The sequence below is a fragment of the Panthera pardus genome, unplaced genomic scaffold (assembly GCF_024362965.1).
Source record: "Panthera pardus isolate Hobbes unplaced genomic scaffold, ASM2436296v1 HiC_scaffold_2, whole genome shotgun sequence".
NCBI classification, from domain to species: domain Eukaryota; kingdom Metazoa; phylum Chordata; class Mammalia; order Carnivora; family Felidae; genus Panthera; species Panthera pardus.
Genome location: NW_026526765.1, coordinates 67,776,657 through 67,789,896, shown reverse-complemented (window position 1 = coordinate 67,789,896; position 13,240 = coordinate 67,776,657). Strand labels below are relative to the sequence as shown.

The window sequence follows — 13,240 nt, the reverse complement described above, 5'->3', positions numbered from 1 at the left end:
TAATTTCTGTGTTAGATGCCAAAATTCATCTACTGCAAAACATATTTTTAATCTTCTGTCACCTGACAACTTGATTAGTTTCTTCTTCGTTTTTCTTACAAGCGGTGAATTGGAAAGCACGTGACTTGCAAAGAGCTTTGTTCTTGTCATTAGCATAATTCACTTTCTTAATTTATGGGAAGTACACCAAAAGAGCTCTGCTAAGACTTATCACTGTTTTTATGCTGTTAACATTTTCACTTAGACTCACCTTTTAAAATTCCGTGTCTTCAGAAAAGATAGGAAAAACAGGTACATTATTCATTTCATTACACTTTTGCCAAAATAATGCCTTTTGATAAAATGCTTCGACCTATTTTTTGCTTTAAGCATGTTACTATTACTCGAGGGCTGCAAATTCAGCTCCTTCACAGAAAATGTCTGTCACAAACCTTATTGGCAGAACGAGGCTTTGTTGCCAAACCAAGTAGCCAACTCAGATGTGCTGTCAGAAAAAACTTTGACTTCGCTTTTCAATTCACATGGCTATTTTGAAGATTATTATACAGATCAGTGAAGATTAAAAGCATATCTTGTGAAACTGATCACTGAAGACAAATATTAAAATTATAAAGATCTAATATAATGATTCCATGTTTAAGTTATTAAAATAAGACAATCAAAAGACTCTTTTTCATAGAAAGTAAGAACAGTGATAAAAGGCATGGTAGATCTCTGGTAAAACCGTATATTAAACACTGCTGACTGGCTTTGGAGAAGAACTAGTATAAAAATCAGAACTACCACAATGATGTAGAAAGGTCCTAGGCTACTAATCAGTCTGGCAGCACATAATTTTTTTATTATGAAAAAAATATTAAACATTTAATAAGATAGAATCTGATGAGAATGGACTATAACTGAAATGAGTACTTTATGTTGTGGTTTGATGCAACAGGTTTTGACAACTGTATTAACTAACACGCATCAAACCTGAAAACGCACAGGAAAGTTTATCCTTGGTTTTATCCACTTTATCTTGTAAAAACCAATGGTATTCCCTAAAGCCTCTCTAGTTACATTGAAAATAGTCAGCATTGCAAACCTATGTTGCTTTAGCTGCCCTAAGTTGCTTTTCTTCCCAGTTAAGATATATCCTAGGGATGAGTAAGGAGAACTGTGGAAAATAACTGTTTACGAGTACGTGAAGAGGCCATTTTTGGTATTCCAGGTCTCTGACTGATTTTCTCCATGCTTCGTTCTCTCAGGGCTCTCCCTCAAAAGCAAGGGGTTCTTTGACAAGAGAGTAAGGATGTGGAAGAGGAAATGGTATGATATAAAAATTGTTACTATTTCTATCACTCCACTTTACCATATGTGTCTGAATTCTAAAAAACCATATAAGCATCCAAACACCTTATTTCTGTTTTTCTAATGTATCACTTTTAACATGTGTTTAAGAAGGGGAAGCCAAAAGTTCTATGGATTTGTGATTAAAGGAACCTTTAAAGGACCACAAAGGTTCCATTAAAGGAAATTTTCTCTTTGCCACATCTGGAGATTTGTGGTCATATTAAGGGCAATGTGTCATATTAAGATTTGGAATAGGTGAAACTTATATCTTCATTTTTAGAATGTGGGGAAAGGGCTAATATAAATACAGACTGATTCTCAGTAGATCAATTTTAGTAAAAAGTCTGATAGGTTTAGGGGATTTGGAAATTAATTCCCTTAGAACTCTCCATGAGCATATACTCCTTGGAAACACTTCACATGCCCTGAAGCACACATACCCTAGTTTAAAAATCATGAACTTATCAGACCCCTGTGTAGCCTAACCTGACCCAGTCCAAGATTTTTTTTTTTTTTTTTTTTTTTTTTACCATGGTCTTCTCAGTCACTGAGGCAGGGTCATCAGAAGTTTAAAAGAGGACCTGGGAGTGCAGATGGGACGGCAGCAGCCCCTGTTCTGGGAACAGTAAAGGGAAGCCTGTTCCCAGTCTGGTGTTCATATAGAACTGCATGTTCCCCAGCTACCAAACTAAAAGGTCTCAGAAGGTTCCCTGGCCCTTTGTTGGTGAATAAGCACATCACCGTTCCCTGAAACCAGGGATTTGTGTTGCAAACCCACAAGCCAACGGTGGCAGGCACGTACTATAAGAAAAGAAGAGGTTATGAGCACTGGATCTTGGAGGGGTAGTGGCCAAGAGGGCCAGAGGTGGCCCTCCAACCCCTCTGTTGCCAGATCTTCCAGTTTTCAAGGGAAGACAAAAAGCTGCATTTTCACATAAAATCTTCCAATTTGTAAATGCTGGCAATTTAACGTTTTCATAAAACACCCAGCAGGCAAAACAAGTCTACAGGTCCTATCTGATCCATGGCTGTTGGTTAGCTATCTCTGCCCAAAGGTGACATGGTTGTTTGCCTCCAAAGAGAGAACAGAGTGGTTCCTAATCAGAGTTTGTGTTTCCCGCATGGACTCCAGCTAGCGCACTAGTTTTTTACCTCTGCCTCAGCAGTTATTAACCCTTAGCTTAGCAAGTCATAGCTGGGTCCCGAAGGTTTCAAGTGAAGGGAATCTTTCAAGCTTCATGGAGGCTGAGGGAGTTGTCATCAGCAAACTGAAGTCCACTGAGTTGAATAGAACTTTAGACGTCATTTATTCTAGCTTTCCTGTTTTTACAGTTTCCAATACATTCTCCAAATCTTCCCTTCGGGGGTGACAATACTAGTCTTAATAAATGGAGGCTACGCAACCCCAATATTACAGTTCTTGGATGCTATCCTTAGACACCTTCAATCTGGAAAGTTGAAACTTCTCTCTGGATCTCTAAAGACTGTAAAAACCTCTTCAGTGAAAGTAGCTATGATTCTATTTCAACCTGCTCACTTGCAGCCCCTGGCTTACAATTACCCTGAGTGCTTTAACTTCAGATGGTATGCTGCTTTTAAAATGTGGCCATAAACTCTTCAATATTTTTCTCCTTAGGAGGTAGAGCATAATTTCCTCCCTGTGATTGTGGGCTATATTTAGTGACTTGCTTCTAATGAATAGAATATGATAGATGATAGTGACTTCTGAGAATAGGTCACAGGCATTGTGGCTCGCTCCCAGCTCTCGAATTACTTGCTCTAGGGGAAGCCAGAGGTCATGAGGACACTTAAGTAGCCTTGTGTGGAGGCCCGTGAGTGGAGGAATAGAGTTCTCCTGCCAACAGAGGATTCTCCAGCCCTAGTCAAGCCTTCAGATGACTGCAGCTTGGTAACATCTTGACAGCAAGCTCGTGAGATCCTGAGCCGGAAGCACTGGCTAAATTGTTCCTGACTAGACTAGAATCTGTGAGGTGAGAAAAGTTTGTTGTTCCAGGATGCAGGGTGTGGATGTCATGTGTTACGTGGCAATAGATAACTAATAGAGATGGGCATAAAGCAGCCTGGGCCGTACCCCCTCCATGGCCTGGCCTCATCACTTCTGTTTCCCCTTTAGCAAGGGCAGGGAGACAAGATGGATCCCCTCCCAGCTGTGATAACATACAGGTGATGGGAAGCTGTTGGGCAAGGAAAATGGCAGTTGTTTATAAGGTGGAAGGTAATTAAGTTTAAGGAGGACTTCTCTTATGTTCAGAAATAGGAACCTCTGGACGGAATTACCAAAAAAGGTAGTGGTAGCTCCGTTTTAAGACTTTTCTTTCAGATTGGACAAATTCTGAGTACATGGAAGGCAGCTGGGATTTAGTTCTGCCCTAAGGCTCCTTTATCTTAATAAAAGTTGAGGGTAAATAGGACACTTCACCAAAATCTGAGATGTGCATTAATTTCAAAAGTAACTCCCCAGTGTAAAAGTCCTTCCTGACACACACACGTCAAGACTCGAGATTTCTCAGAGAGCATCGGATTGCCTCTCCAGAAACTGATCACCCAGTTTGGGGCAAGGTCACCTTCTGCCCCTCTCCCTTCTCTCTGGCCTTTATCTCAGAGGCCTGTTCCTTAGCCTCTGTTCAGGTGAAACTCAAGTGTCTGAACCCAGCCAGCCACTTTCGCACCTTGTGGTAAGGCAATGAAGTTTCACTGTCATTGGAAGGAGAAGAGAGCAGCTGTGTTTCTCATACAGGGAGAGGATGAACCCCCTGAATTTCTGGGTTTCAGGGTCACAGGAGACCTCCAGGAGTTGTGGTGATGCCCTTTTACCATGTGCTAGATTCCAGGTAGCTGGACCCCTATGAATTAGTGACTTAAAATCGTGTCTCAAATTTGTATCTTCTTCCAAGCATAAGCCTTTTATCTGTGTATTAAGTGCAAATATGCCATGAAGACGTGAGGGCTGGTATCTTTGGGATAAAGAATGCCATAAGGTAGGTCTTAATGGCAAGGAGTAAGAAAGAGTAAGTTTTGAGGTGTGTGGGAGTACCCTGAAAGGGGAAAGAAAAAGTGTAGAAATAAAAAGGGTCTTGGTTTAATTCTTCTTTGTATCCAGAGGCAGCTCTCCAAAACCATCCCGACAAGCCACTGCCTCACCCCTCATCTCGTAAAACCTTCAGAAGGGAACGCACATGAAAGGCAGAGCAGATTCTCTTTCCAGATTTGCCCTTCGGTCTACTTTTGGGGCTCTGAGAACACATGAATTAACATGAACCAGGGAAACCATTCAAAAGTAGGCCTCTCCAATGATGAGCCAAGCCAGTTACCTTACAGCTTGCATATTTATTGAACAAAGACTACTAAAATAGCTAAAATACACTGGGTACTTGTGAGTGCATCAGTAAAGATCACATTGTTACAAAAGCCTGCATTTTCAGCAGCGCACAACTGCAACTCTACATAAATGCCACAGATGCAGAATACTGTTTTCTTGCTCTATTTACACAGCTGATATACCTATTCTAACAAAGGAGGGAGGAGGAAAATGCACAAGAAACTCAGGCCAGTGGGGGAGCAAGAAGAGAAAGAAGAAGTTACATGCATCATCTGTGTTAACAGTCAGAAGCATGACAGGGCGGGACAGAGCCTGCCTTGTCAAAGGAAGAGCTACAAGACGGTTATATAAAAATTAAGGTGGGCTTTCAGACTGGCTAACACAACAACAATCCATGAGAAGATGGTATTGTCTGATTTTATTTTTGTTTATCCATTTCATTGGGAGCAAGGACAAAAATGTAAAATCTACACCTTGCTTCTCAAAACTGCCGGAAAAGAGTGCTCTGCCTTTTTAAAAAAAATTTTTTTATAGATAGGTTTTCCAACTTGACTTTTGGGAACGGTGTAATTTGCATATACCTACTCAGATGCCAGTGTTTTGGATTTTTTTCTGGAGGGCATGTATTTTAAAAGTTTGCCCTTCCCCCCCCCCCATATCCTTTCAAACAAAAAGAACCAAAAGAGACACCTAAAAATGCCTGTCAAATTATTGCTTGTCTTTCTCTAAGCTAGGCAGGCGAGGCTACCGGAAAGAAGAGATTTGGTAAGTAAGTTACAGTTTTGTGATTGCTCCCGCTCCACTGACTGCATGTCCATGAGCGCCAGCCAATGAGACGTGAGTCTCTTACTCTCTCTGGTAGCATTCGCCAACCTACCACGCTGAAGAAGAAAGCCACACTGAAGACACGAGGAAAACAAGTCAATCCGGTCTAGAGAACAACATTCAGGGAAACAGAGTACCAACACCTTCTTAGAACATGGAAATAAAATATAACTCCGTCAGAGCTACCTCGCCAAGGAGCATGTTGAAAGTCCAAAATAGCACCATTCATCAGTGTCTCAGGTCCTGTGGCAGCATCTCGGTCACTTACCACAAGGAAACAATGAGTTTCAAACTACTTCTATACATCAAAAGAGTACATGGATAAAATATAGAGATATACAGACAATTGATGAACATAAACTACTAGGCTTGTTACATCTAAATGAAAAAAAAAATGGGGACTCTCAGCCTCTGCAAGAAGCAGTAGGGAGCTGTGTGAGTGAAAAGGCAGGAGTGGACCGGTTGTGTGACAGCAGAGGGAGTCTGAGTTGTGGAAGACATCGTCATCGAGAACCAGGCCTGAAGGCCCACCTGTAAGGGTTGTAAACGTGGATTCACAGTGTGAAATTCTGAGCGTTTTCACTTGAGTCAGAATGATTAAAAACTGGTTTGATGATACCTATTTGTCCACTGTAAATTCTCTAAAGCAAGGCTCAGAGTCCCATAGTTTCTTCTTATACTTGATGATTTACACAGAAAAAAATCCCATATATGATACCATGACCTCATCAATACCCATACACCATATGTAATACAAATGGAGGTGTTAACGATTAAAAAGAGTGGAGGTAACTGATGCCTGGGGAGTGGAGTTCACTGCTGCCAAGTGGAGTCAGGGAGGCAGTCTCAATCTTGTCATCCTTCTTGCGGTTCACCTCCTTGGGGACAGGAAGGCTTCCCTGAAAAGCAGGTGGACCCACACACAAACAGATGGACACACACACACACAAAAGGCACTTAGTCATGCTTGTGAAACCATTTGAAATTTTTTGCCTCTCCCTCCCGCCTTTTATCCTTGAACTCCCCATGTTTTGCAGAGTTTACATATTAAACACAGTTCGCCTGAATGTAAATATTAGGTCTGTGGGGGCATGAAGTAATTAAACACTAGCTGCCTTGGCTTCAGTAGAATCAAGTGCTTCTCTGATGGCTGTGCCCAGCCATGTGGGAGGCAGCATTCCCCAGAGTCAGGTTTCTGAGGACAGTTTCTAGTATCAGACAGGGCCCAACATGAGGTTGGGTAAGAGGTGCTCATGAGCGTTAATACATTTTGCTTAAAGCATTCAATGGCTGTGGAGGTGGGTAATTGCCTGTTTGACAACATATAATAAAAAAATGTTTAAAAGAATATCACAGCTTGTACAGATGTAATTTATGTATGGTTCATTCTCTGAACACCTGGCCCAGTCCATGTGGGTCTGATAATCAGAATCACAAGCGGTACCAAAGGTGGGAGTGGGAAAGAGGAAGACAGTGTGAAACACAGGCCAGGAGAGAGTGAGATCAGCGAGTTTGGCTTGGGGCTATTCTAAATCTGTCCTCACAAGCCTGATAAGTGAGGTGTTTGTGCTTCTTTCTAGAATAATCCAACTGCAATGTGACTGATGCTCCATCAAGCACCCGTGAGGAGAAGCTCTCCATCATAACCAAACAGCAAGAGGGCAGGTCAAGGAAGCCCATTTGCCCAAGGTGTAATTGAAAAATATAGGGCTAACCCTGTATGCCCCAATCAGATACGAAAATAGTGATTTGACAACAGTCTGTCTGTCAGCCAAACCATTAATTGCTGTAGTTGTCTCAGGTACATTATCCAATATGGTTTTAAGAGATTTTTTTTTTCCCTTTTTGCTCAGGTGACATATTCCAATAGGACATTTATAACAAGCTATTTTGACTGGATATGAGTAAAGTAATAATCTTGCTCTGAGGTCTGTAAATTATGGCATTTGAATTTCTTTTTAAGAAGAATTCAGAAGTCAGGGACTTTAAAACAACTTGAAATTGAATAAATGTTTTCAGCAGCCCCAGGATGAACTAAATGTAATAGATAATTTAGCTTTAATAAGTCTTATTTACTGTATAGATTTTTCATGTTAAACATCTGGTATGCCTAAATTTGGGTTTAAAAATTTCAGACTCTGCGAGCATACTACATTTCCGGATGTATAGAAAATCTACTCAGTATGTACTTCAGTGTTCCAGTCTTAGACTGTGATTTAGAAGTTGTTTTGGCACAACTAAATAGCAATAGGACAAAATCAGAAAATTGAATTAAAATATAATTACCACTCACAATTAAGGATCTAGGTAAGTTTCCAAAATCATTATATTGGGGAGTCTTTTACAGTTGTGAAAATAAATTTAATCATGACGTTTTGGCATATAACCCCAAGATTTTTTTAAAAATCCACTATAATCCTGGTGCTTTTAAAATGTGTGTTCTTGCTCCTCTATCAGCCATCAGCACGTTTCAAGATATGGAAGACTTAGGCTTTGAATAAATGAAGAATTCAATGGCTGCCAATTATCACAGGCCAGGAAAGGAAATCAAAAGTTCTTAAGTGTTATTTCACTCAACTGCACTCTATACGTGACCGGTCTTAAAGTTGCTTACTTTAGTTCATACTTTGTTCGTTAATATAGAGTGAATATATAGAACATTTGTCTCTACGTAAGTCTCTGTCTTAATGATCTTTTACCTCCGTGGAAAATACACAGCAAAACCAAATGAAGAGTTGGGTGGGATTCTGGGTAATTTGGGGAGAGGTCTTTCCAGACCAAAAAATACGAAGGAGATTATTTCAGATTTGAAAGTACCATTTTTACTGTTTTTTTCTCTTCTGAGGCCCCCCAAACATTTATGTCTTCTTTAATTTTTCATGTTCTGAGTGCCTACTGTGGCTTGAGTACTCAGATTTTAAGGCTACCAAGATTAAAACAGAGGCAGAAACAGTCCCTGTCCATCCTGCCCTTCAGCAACTTGCTGTATAGGAGATACCCAAGTGACTGGACACTGCAAGGAAGTGGCGGTAAGCCATGCAGGCAGGTGTGCTAGCAAAGCACCCTGAGGGACCACAACCCAACAAGCCTAGGGGGAGAGGAGCTCCTGGGGAGAAAAAGTAATGCACATCCTCCCTCTGGAGGCTGGAATTTACTAGATTTTAGCCCTTAATCCCTGTCCCTCATTTTTTGAAAAAAAGAATAAAGTCTGCACCCACTGAAGCAACTGTAGGCTTCTGCAGCAAGGGGAAGACTACAATGTAGTCTTATTTCTCCAGAAGTTAGGCCTTGTAAGAATTCAGGCAAAACTAATCCTATCTTCCTCCATTATCCAGCACATAATGGCTCCCAAGGACTGAGGATCTTCAGCAACCTAGAAGGCTGGAGAAGCAGGAACAGACGTGTCCAGTGACTTCCACAGACCGATGCTCCTGTGACTCATCTACCTCAAGCTGGGTGGCCCCTCTCTGCTGAGGACTGTTAGTGTATGAATCCCCCAATTACTCAGTAATGTGGCTCAGATCAAGTAAGTCAAAATTATTTTTCTCTATTATGCAAAGATATGCTTTTCTACAAAGAAAGTGCTTGGGAAGGACAAATATGCTTAAAGTACTCTTCACATATGAAGAGAGGAAAGAGATTAACAGAAGACCTGAATCTCAGGATTCATTGTGCCAACCTCCTGGAGGATGCCTCAGTGGAGGCAAGGCCAATGACCTGGATGGGCCTTCTAAGAAAAAGGGAGGCATTGTTGACCTCATTGAAGAACTTGCCTAGTCTTGTCACTCTGGTTGATGTCACCAGTATCAAGGACTTCCAGATGGCTGAATGGGACAGAAATAATGAAAACACTATACTCTCTTTACCCCTTCCATTATCATGTCTTACCCTCAGCTGCTCGGACGAATTATGCCCTGAGCTTCTCAGTAAAGGATGTCGAGAGTTACACTACTGCTGTTGGTAAGGTGACGGTGTGGCAGTGTGGTAGGGTTGCGTTGAGGCGGTATGGTGCAGGGGCTGTGCTAGGGGGGTGGTTGAGTGGTAGGTGGTGGTGGGGAGGTAGTCTGGTGAGATGGGGTGTGTGTGTGTCGTAAGTAAAGCTCCAGTACACTAGCTCACCTCCATCCCAGCTCTATAAGACAGCACAAGTGTAACTAGAGCATGGCCAGAATCATTTTGTTCACCCATTTTCCTACTAGTGGTTTCACTCTGCACCGGCAGAAGTTCTCTGAAAGACTAAAAGTGATTTAGAACTGTTTTCTCTTAATGCAAACTGCCAGTTGACACAATCTCTTCAAGTTCTGCCTGTCAGTAAAAGGGAACTGCTGAAACCATTTAGTGTAAGTAAGAATTTCTCAAACATTAAAAAGTCAATAAGATCTGGGAAGGCCTCACCATTTGTCAATTACACTTATGAAACTTTTAAATGGAAATTTTATTTTCAGTGCACTTTTTCTTTCTTAATTGCAAAATCAACAGGTCAGTGGTAAAAAGTACAGTCCTCCTCCTTAAGGTCAAATTGATATTTACCTTAACAGCAAAGTCCAAAGGTATCTACCCTAAAAACTGTTGCTGTTGGAAATGGTGCTAAAATCCAAAATGTAAATTTGACAGATTTTCTTAAGGCAGAAAATTGTCATACCTAAGATGTCAGAACAATGAAAGCATGTTTGTAGAAAATATTTTTAGGCCTAAAAATTAGAAGAAAGAAAAATAATAGTTTTTTACGTTCCTTCTGTTTTGTTTCCTGGGGAATTTCATCAGACATTTGGGCACTATTACCAGACAAAAGTGTCATCATCTTCTACCTTTAAGATATTTTTCAGTTTAATCACCATACAGGAATTTATCTACCCAAGTATGGAACAAATTGAAAACCTGTAAAATGTACATTGGATAAATTGATTCCACGATTCTTATATGATATATATAAGAACCTTGTATATATATATATATATATATATATATATATATATATATATGTACATATATATATGTACATATATATATATACACACACACACACATATATATACATATACACACATATTAGTATATTTTATTTCCAAAGTTATAACAGTATCATGTCAATGGATTATTATTGTAGACTAGATGGATATTAAAAAAGACACTGATTTTTTTTAATTGCCTTGAAATTGAAAAAAAAATTAACAAAATGGTAGGTAGGGATCTTACCTTAGGAAGCCTTCCCTCCATTTCCTTATTTGGAAATGGTTCTTGACTGACCCAGACAGAGAGCTCTGGGTAATAAACCTACAGAGACATAAAAGCACACACATTCAAATTAAAAACAGCATCCACTCTGAAACCACACAGGATCAACTTCATGAGCTCAGTCTCCCTCAGTGTCACTTATTTCCTGATGGCAACTTGGAGCACTGGGGAAGCCCATTCACCTCTTTCAGACTGTTGTGTGCTTCCAAATGTATACTGCACTCAGGAGAGTTCTGGCTCAGTGTCTCCCAGGACTAAGTCCCAACAGAACAAAGATGTCAATCAGTGTTACCTTTAGCATGCTAAATGGCAGCCTTATGACATGACTGGCTGAGCAAACTAAGTACTGGGGAGGCCTAACTTTCAAAGCAACCTATGATAAATATGCTTGCAAAACTCCGTGAGATAAATGTGCCACACACCCATAAAACACTGTTAGGGGTTATTCTGATAATTGATTATAAAGTTCAACATTATGCACAAAGCATGAGGGCAGGAACAAGCGGCATGCATTCTCCCCAGGTCCATGTGGCCCCTGGCAACACTGTCCCGTGCCTGAAAGTAGCAAAGTGTCCAAGAGAGAGGCAGGGAGATGGGCAGCATCGCCATGAATGACTCAGAGAATAGCAGCTGATGAATCTGGGGGTGGGGGCAGAGCTGGGACAAGGTGGAGAGCGTGAGTCAAACTGAGTAATTCTTCTCTAAATATACAGAGGGTATTATCATAAGAAGGTTGCTGACCAGCTGTTCTCCATCTCTGGGAAAGACAGGAGTAGGGGGTTAGGAATTAAATTACAACATGGATTTAGGTCAGCTATAAGGAAGGACTTGGCATAAGAATTGTTAAATTACTGAAAGAATTTAAAGAAGAAAAACTGTGAAATTTCCTTCAAGAAATTTAGAAACAGAATCTAACAGCCATCTGCCAGAGTTAATTCACATTTGATATAGCCTGGCTTGAAGGGAGGGGAGAGGACGGGAGAAAATTAGATAAGATTCCCTCCAGATCTGATTCACTAAATGCTCTAAATAAGCCTCACATTTAATAAATAATATTGAGAAGCACATCTCACTACTAGGTTAACACGCAGAGGTAACATCTTTGGTTTTGGAAGCAGAGATGTGGTAGCCTAGTCACTGGGCTAAGTGTAATGTTTTCAGTGTCCCAGGTAATCCGCTTGGTCAGGGGGCCTGAGGTAGGAGCAGTGGATGGCTGTGTTGATTCTTTGGGGGTAGTTTAACAGTACCCATCTTTGCCATACTCCAGGAACGTTTATGGCACATCCCAGTTAGTTTTGCATATATCACCCTAATATATCCTGACAATAAACCTGTAAATAGGTCTTCTCATTTCAGAGATGAGAAAACAAAAACTCAAAAAGGTCACCCACTTGCCCAAAGCCACAAGTGAGTGGAGAATAGGACATGAACTAAAACTAGATTTCCAGATTCTAAACATCAGTTCTTCCCACTACCCCGATGCCCTCAAATCACCCCAGAATGCAAATTGCCTATCACCTCTCTTGTATCTTAAATATTTGAGAGCTCATCCTGCAAGAACTGGACCTATTTTCGTACTCTGGACAGGTCTGCTTTCTGGGCCACGTGGTTCCCCCAACCTGAACCTCCTTTCTTTTGTTCAGCTTTCCCCTCCTGTGCTCAGATCCTTCTGGGAGAATTCTACCACCTGCCTCATTTGGGACAGACAAGTCACCCCTGACACTCCCTCTAACCGGGAATGGGGGAAGACCACAAAATTGCAATCTAAAATATATAAGCTTTTTTTAGGGCTTAAAACAATGTCACAGCATACAAAGTACCAATTAGTGCTTAATTTAAGGAGGTTCCCAACTGGAACCAACTGTAGATTCACTTAATATAAATATAAAATGATTACATTTTTACATTACTACCTTTAAAAACAGGCTTTAAGTACAATTTCAAATATTACACATATAGCGAGAAATGAAGTGCCATTGCAAACCAAAAATGTTGACACAAATACATGTAAAAACTTAGGCACACGGACACGATGAGAAGTAACATCAAGTAAATGTTATATCTCTTTTCTTGAGCTTTTCTGTGACACTCCATTTTAACAAAATGACACTGCTTCAGCATTTAACTTCCCAGGTTCAAAGCATCACTATGAAAGCCGCTCAAGTCCAATCTGCAGGGATAAATAGCTTGCCTCATAAATCATTTTGCTTGTTACTTTTACAATTTGTTTTTTCTAAGAACTTTCCTTTTTTTTTTTAAATAAAAACAATGATTTTTTTTTTTTTTTTTTTTTTTTTTGCCAAAGAACTCAGGAACATGAGTATCTGATAGTAAAACCCACAACTAAGGAAACTTCCTCCCCTAACCCAAATTTGTCCTTTTGAAACATATTTAATTTAGCCATGAATTGACCAAGGGCATTTTTTAGTGTTTGAATCATAAAGTAATCATTGTGTTCTTTAGGAAAAAGAAATGTCACTTTGGCCTTGTGGTAAATTCTTCCAGTCT

At 40.3% G+C, this 13,240-nt stretch overlaps 1 protein-coding gene across 1 annotated transcript in view; it reads right to left on the bottom strand.

The window, feature by feature from the left end:
• Positions 1-4,660: 4,660 nt before the first annotated feature.
• Positions 4,661-13,240, bottom strand: part of NREP (neuronal regeneration related protein) — a 28,419-nt gene continuing 19,839 nt past the window's right edge. The window contains exons 3-4 of the mRNA XM_019450511.2: positions 10,694-10,771; positions 4,661-6,396 (exon numbers count right to left, since the gene is read on the bottom strand). Coding sequence (XP_019306056.2) covers positions 6,271-6,396; positions 10,694-10,771 — 204 coding nt within the window. The 3' untranslated portion in view covers positions 4,661-6,270. The remainder of the gene's footprint in view (positions 6,397-10,693; positions 10,772-13,240) is intronic.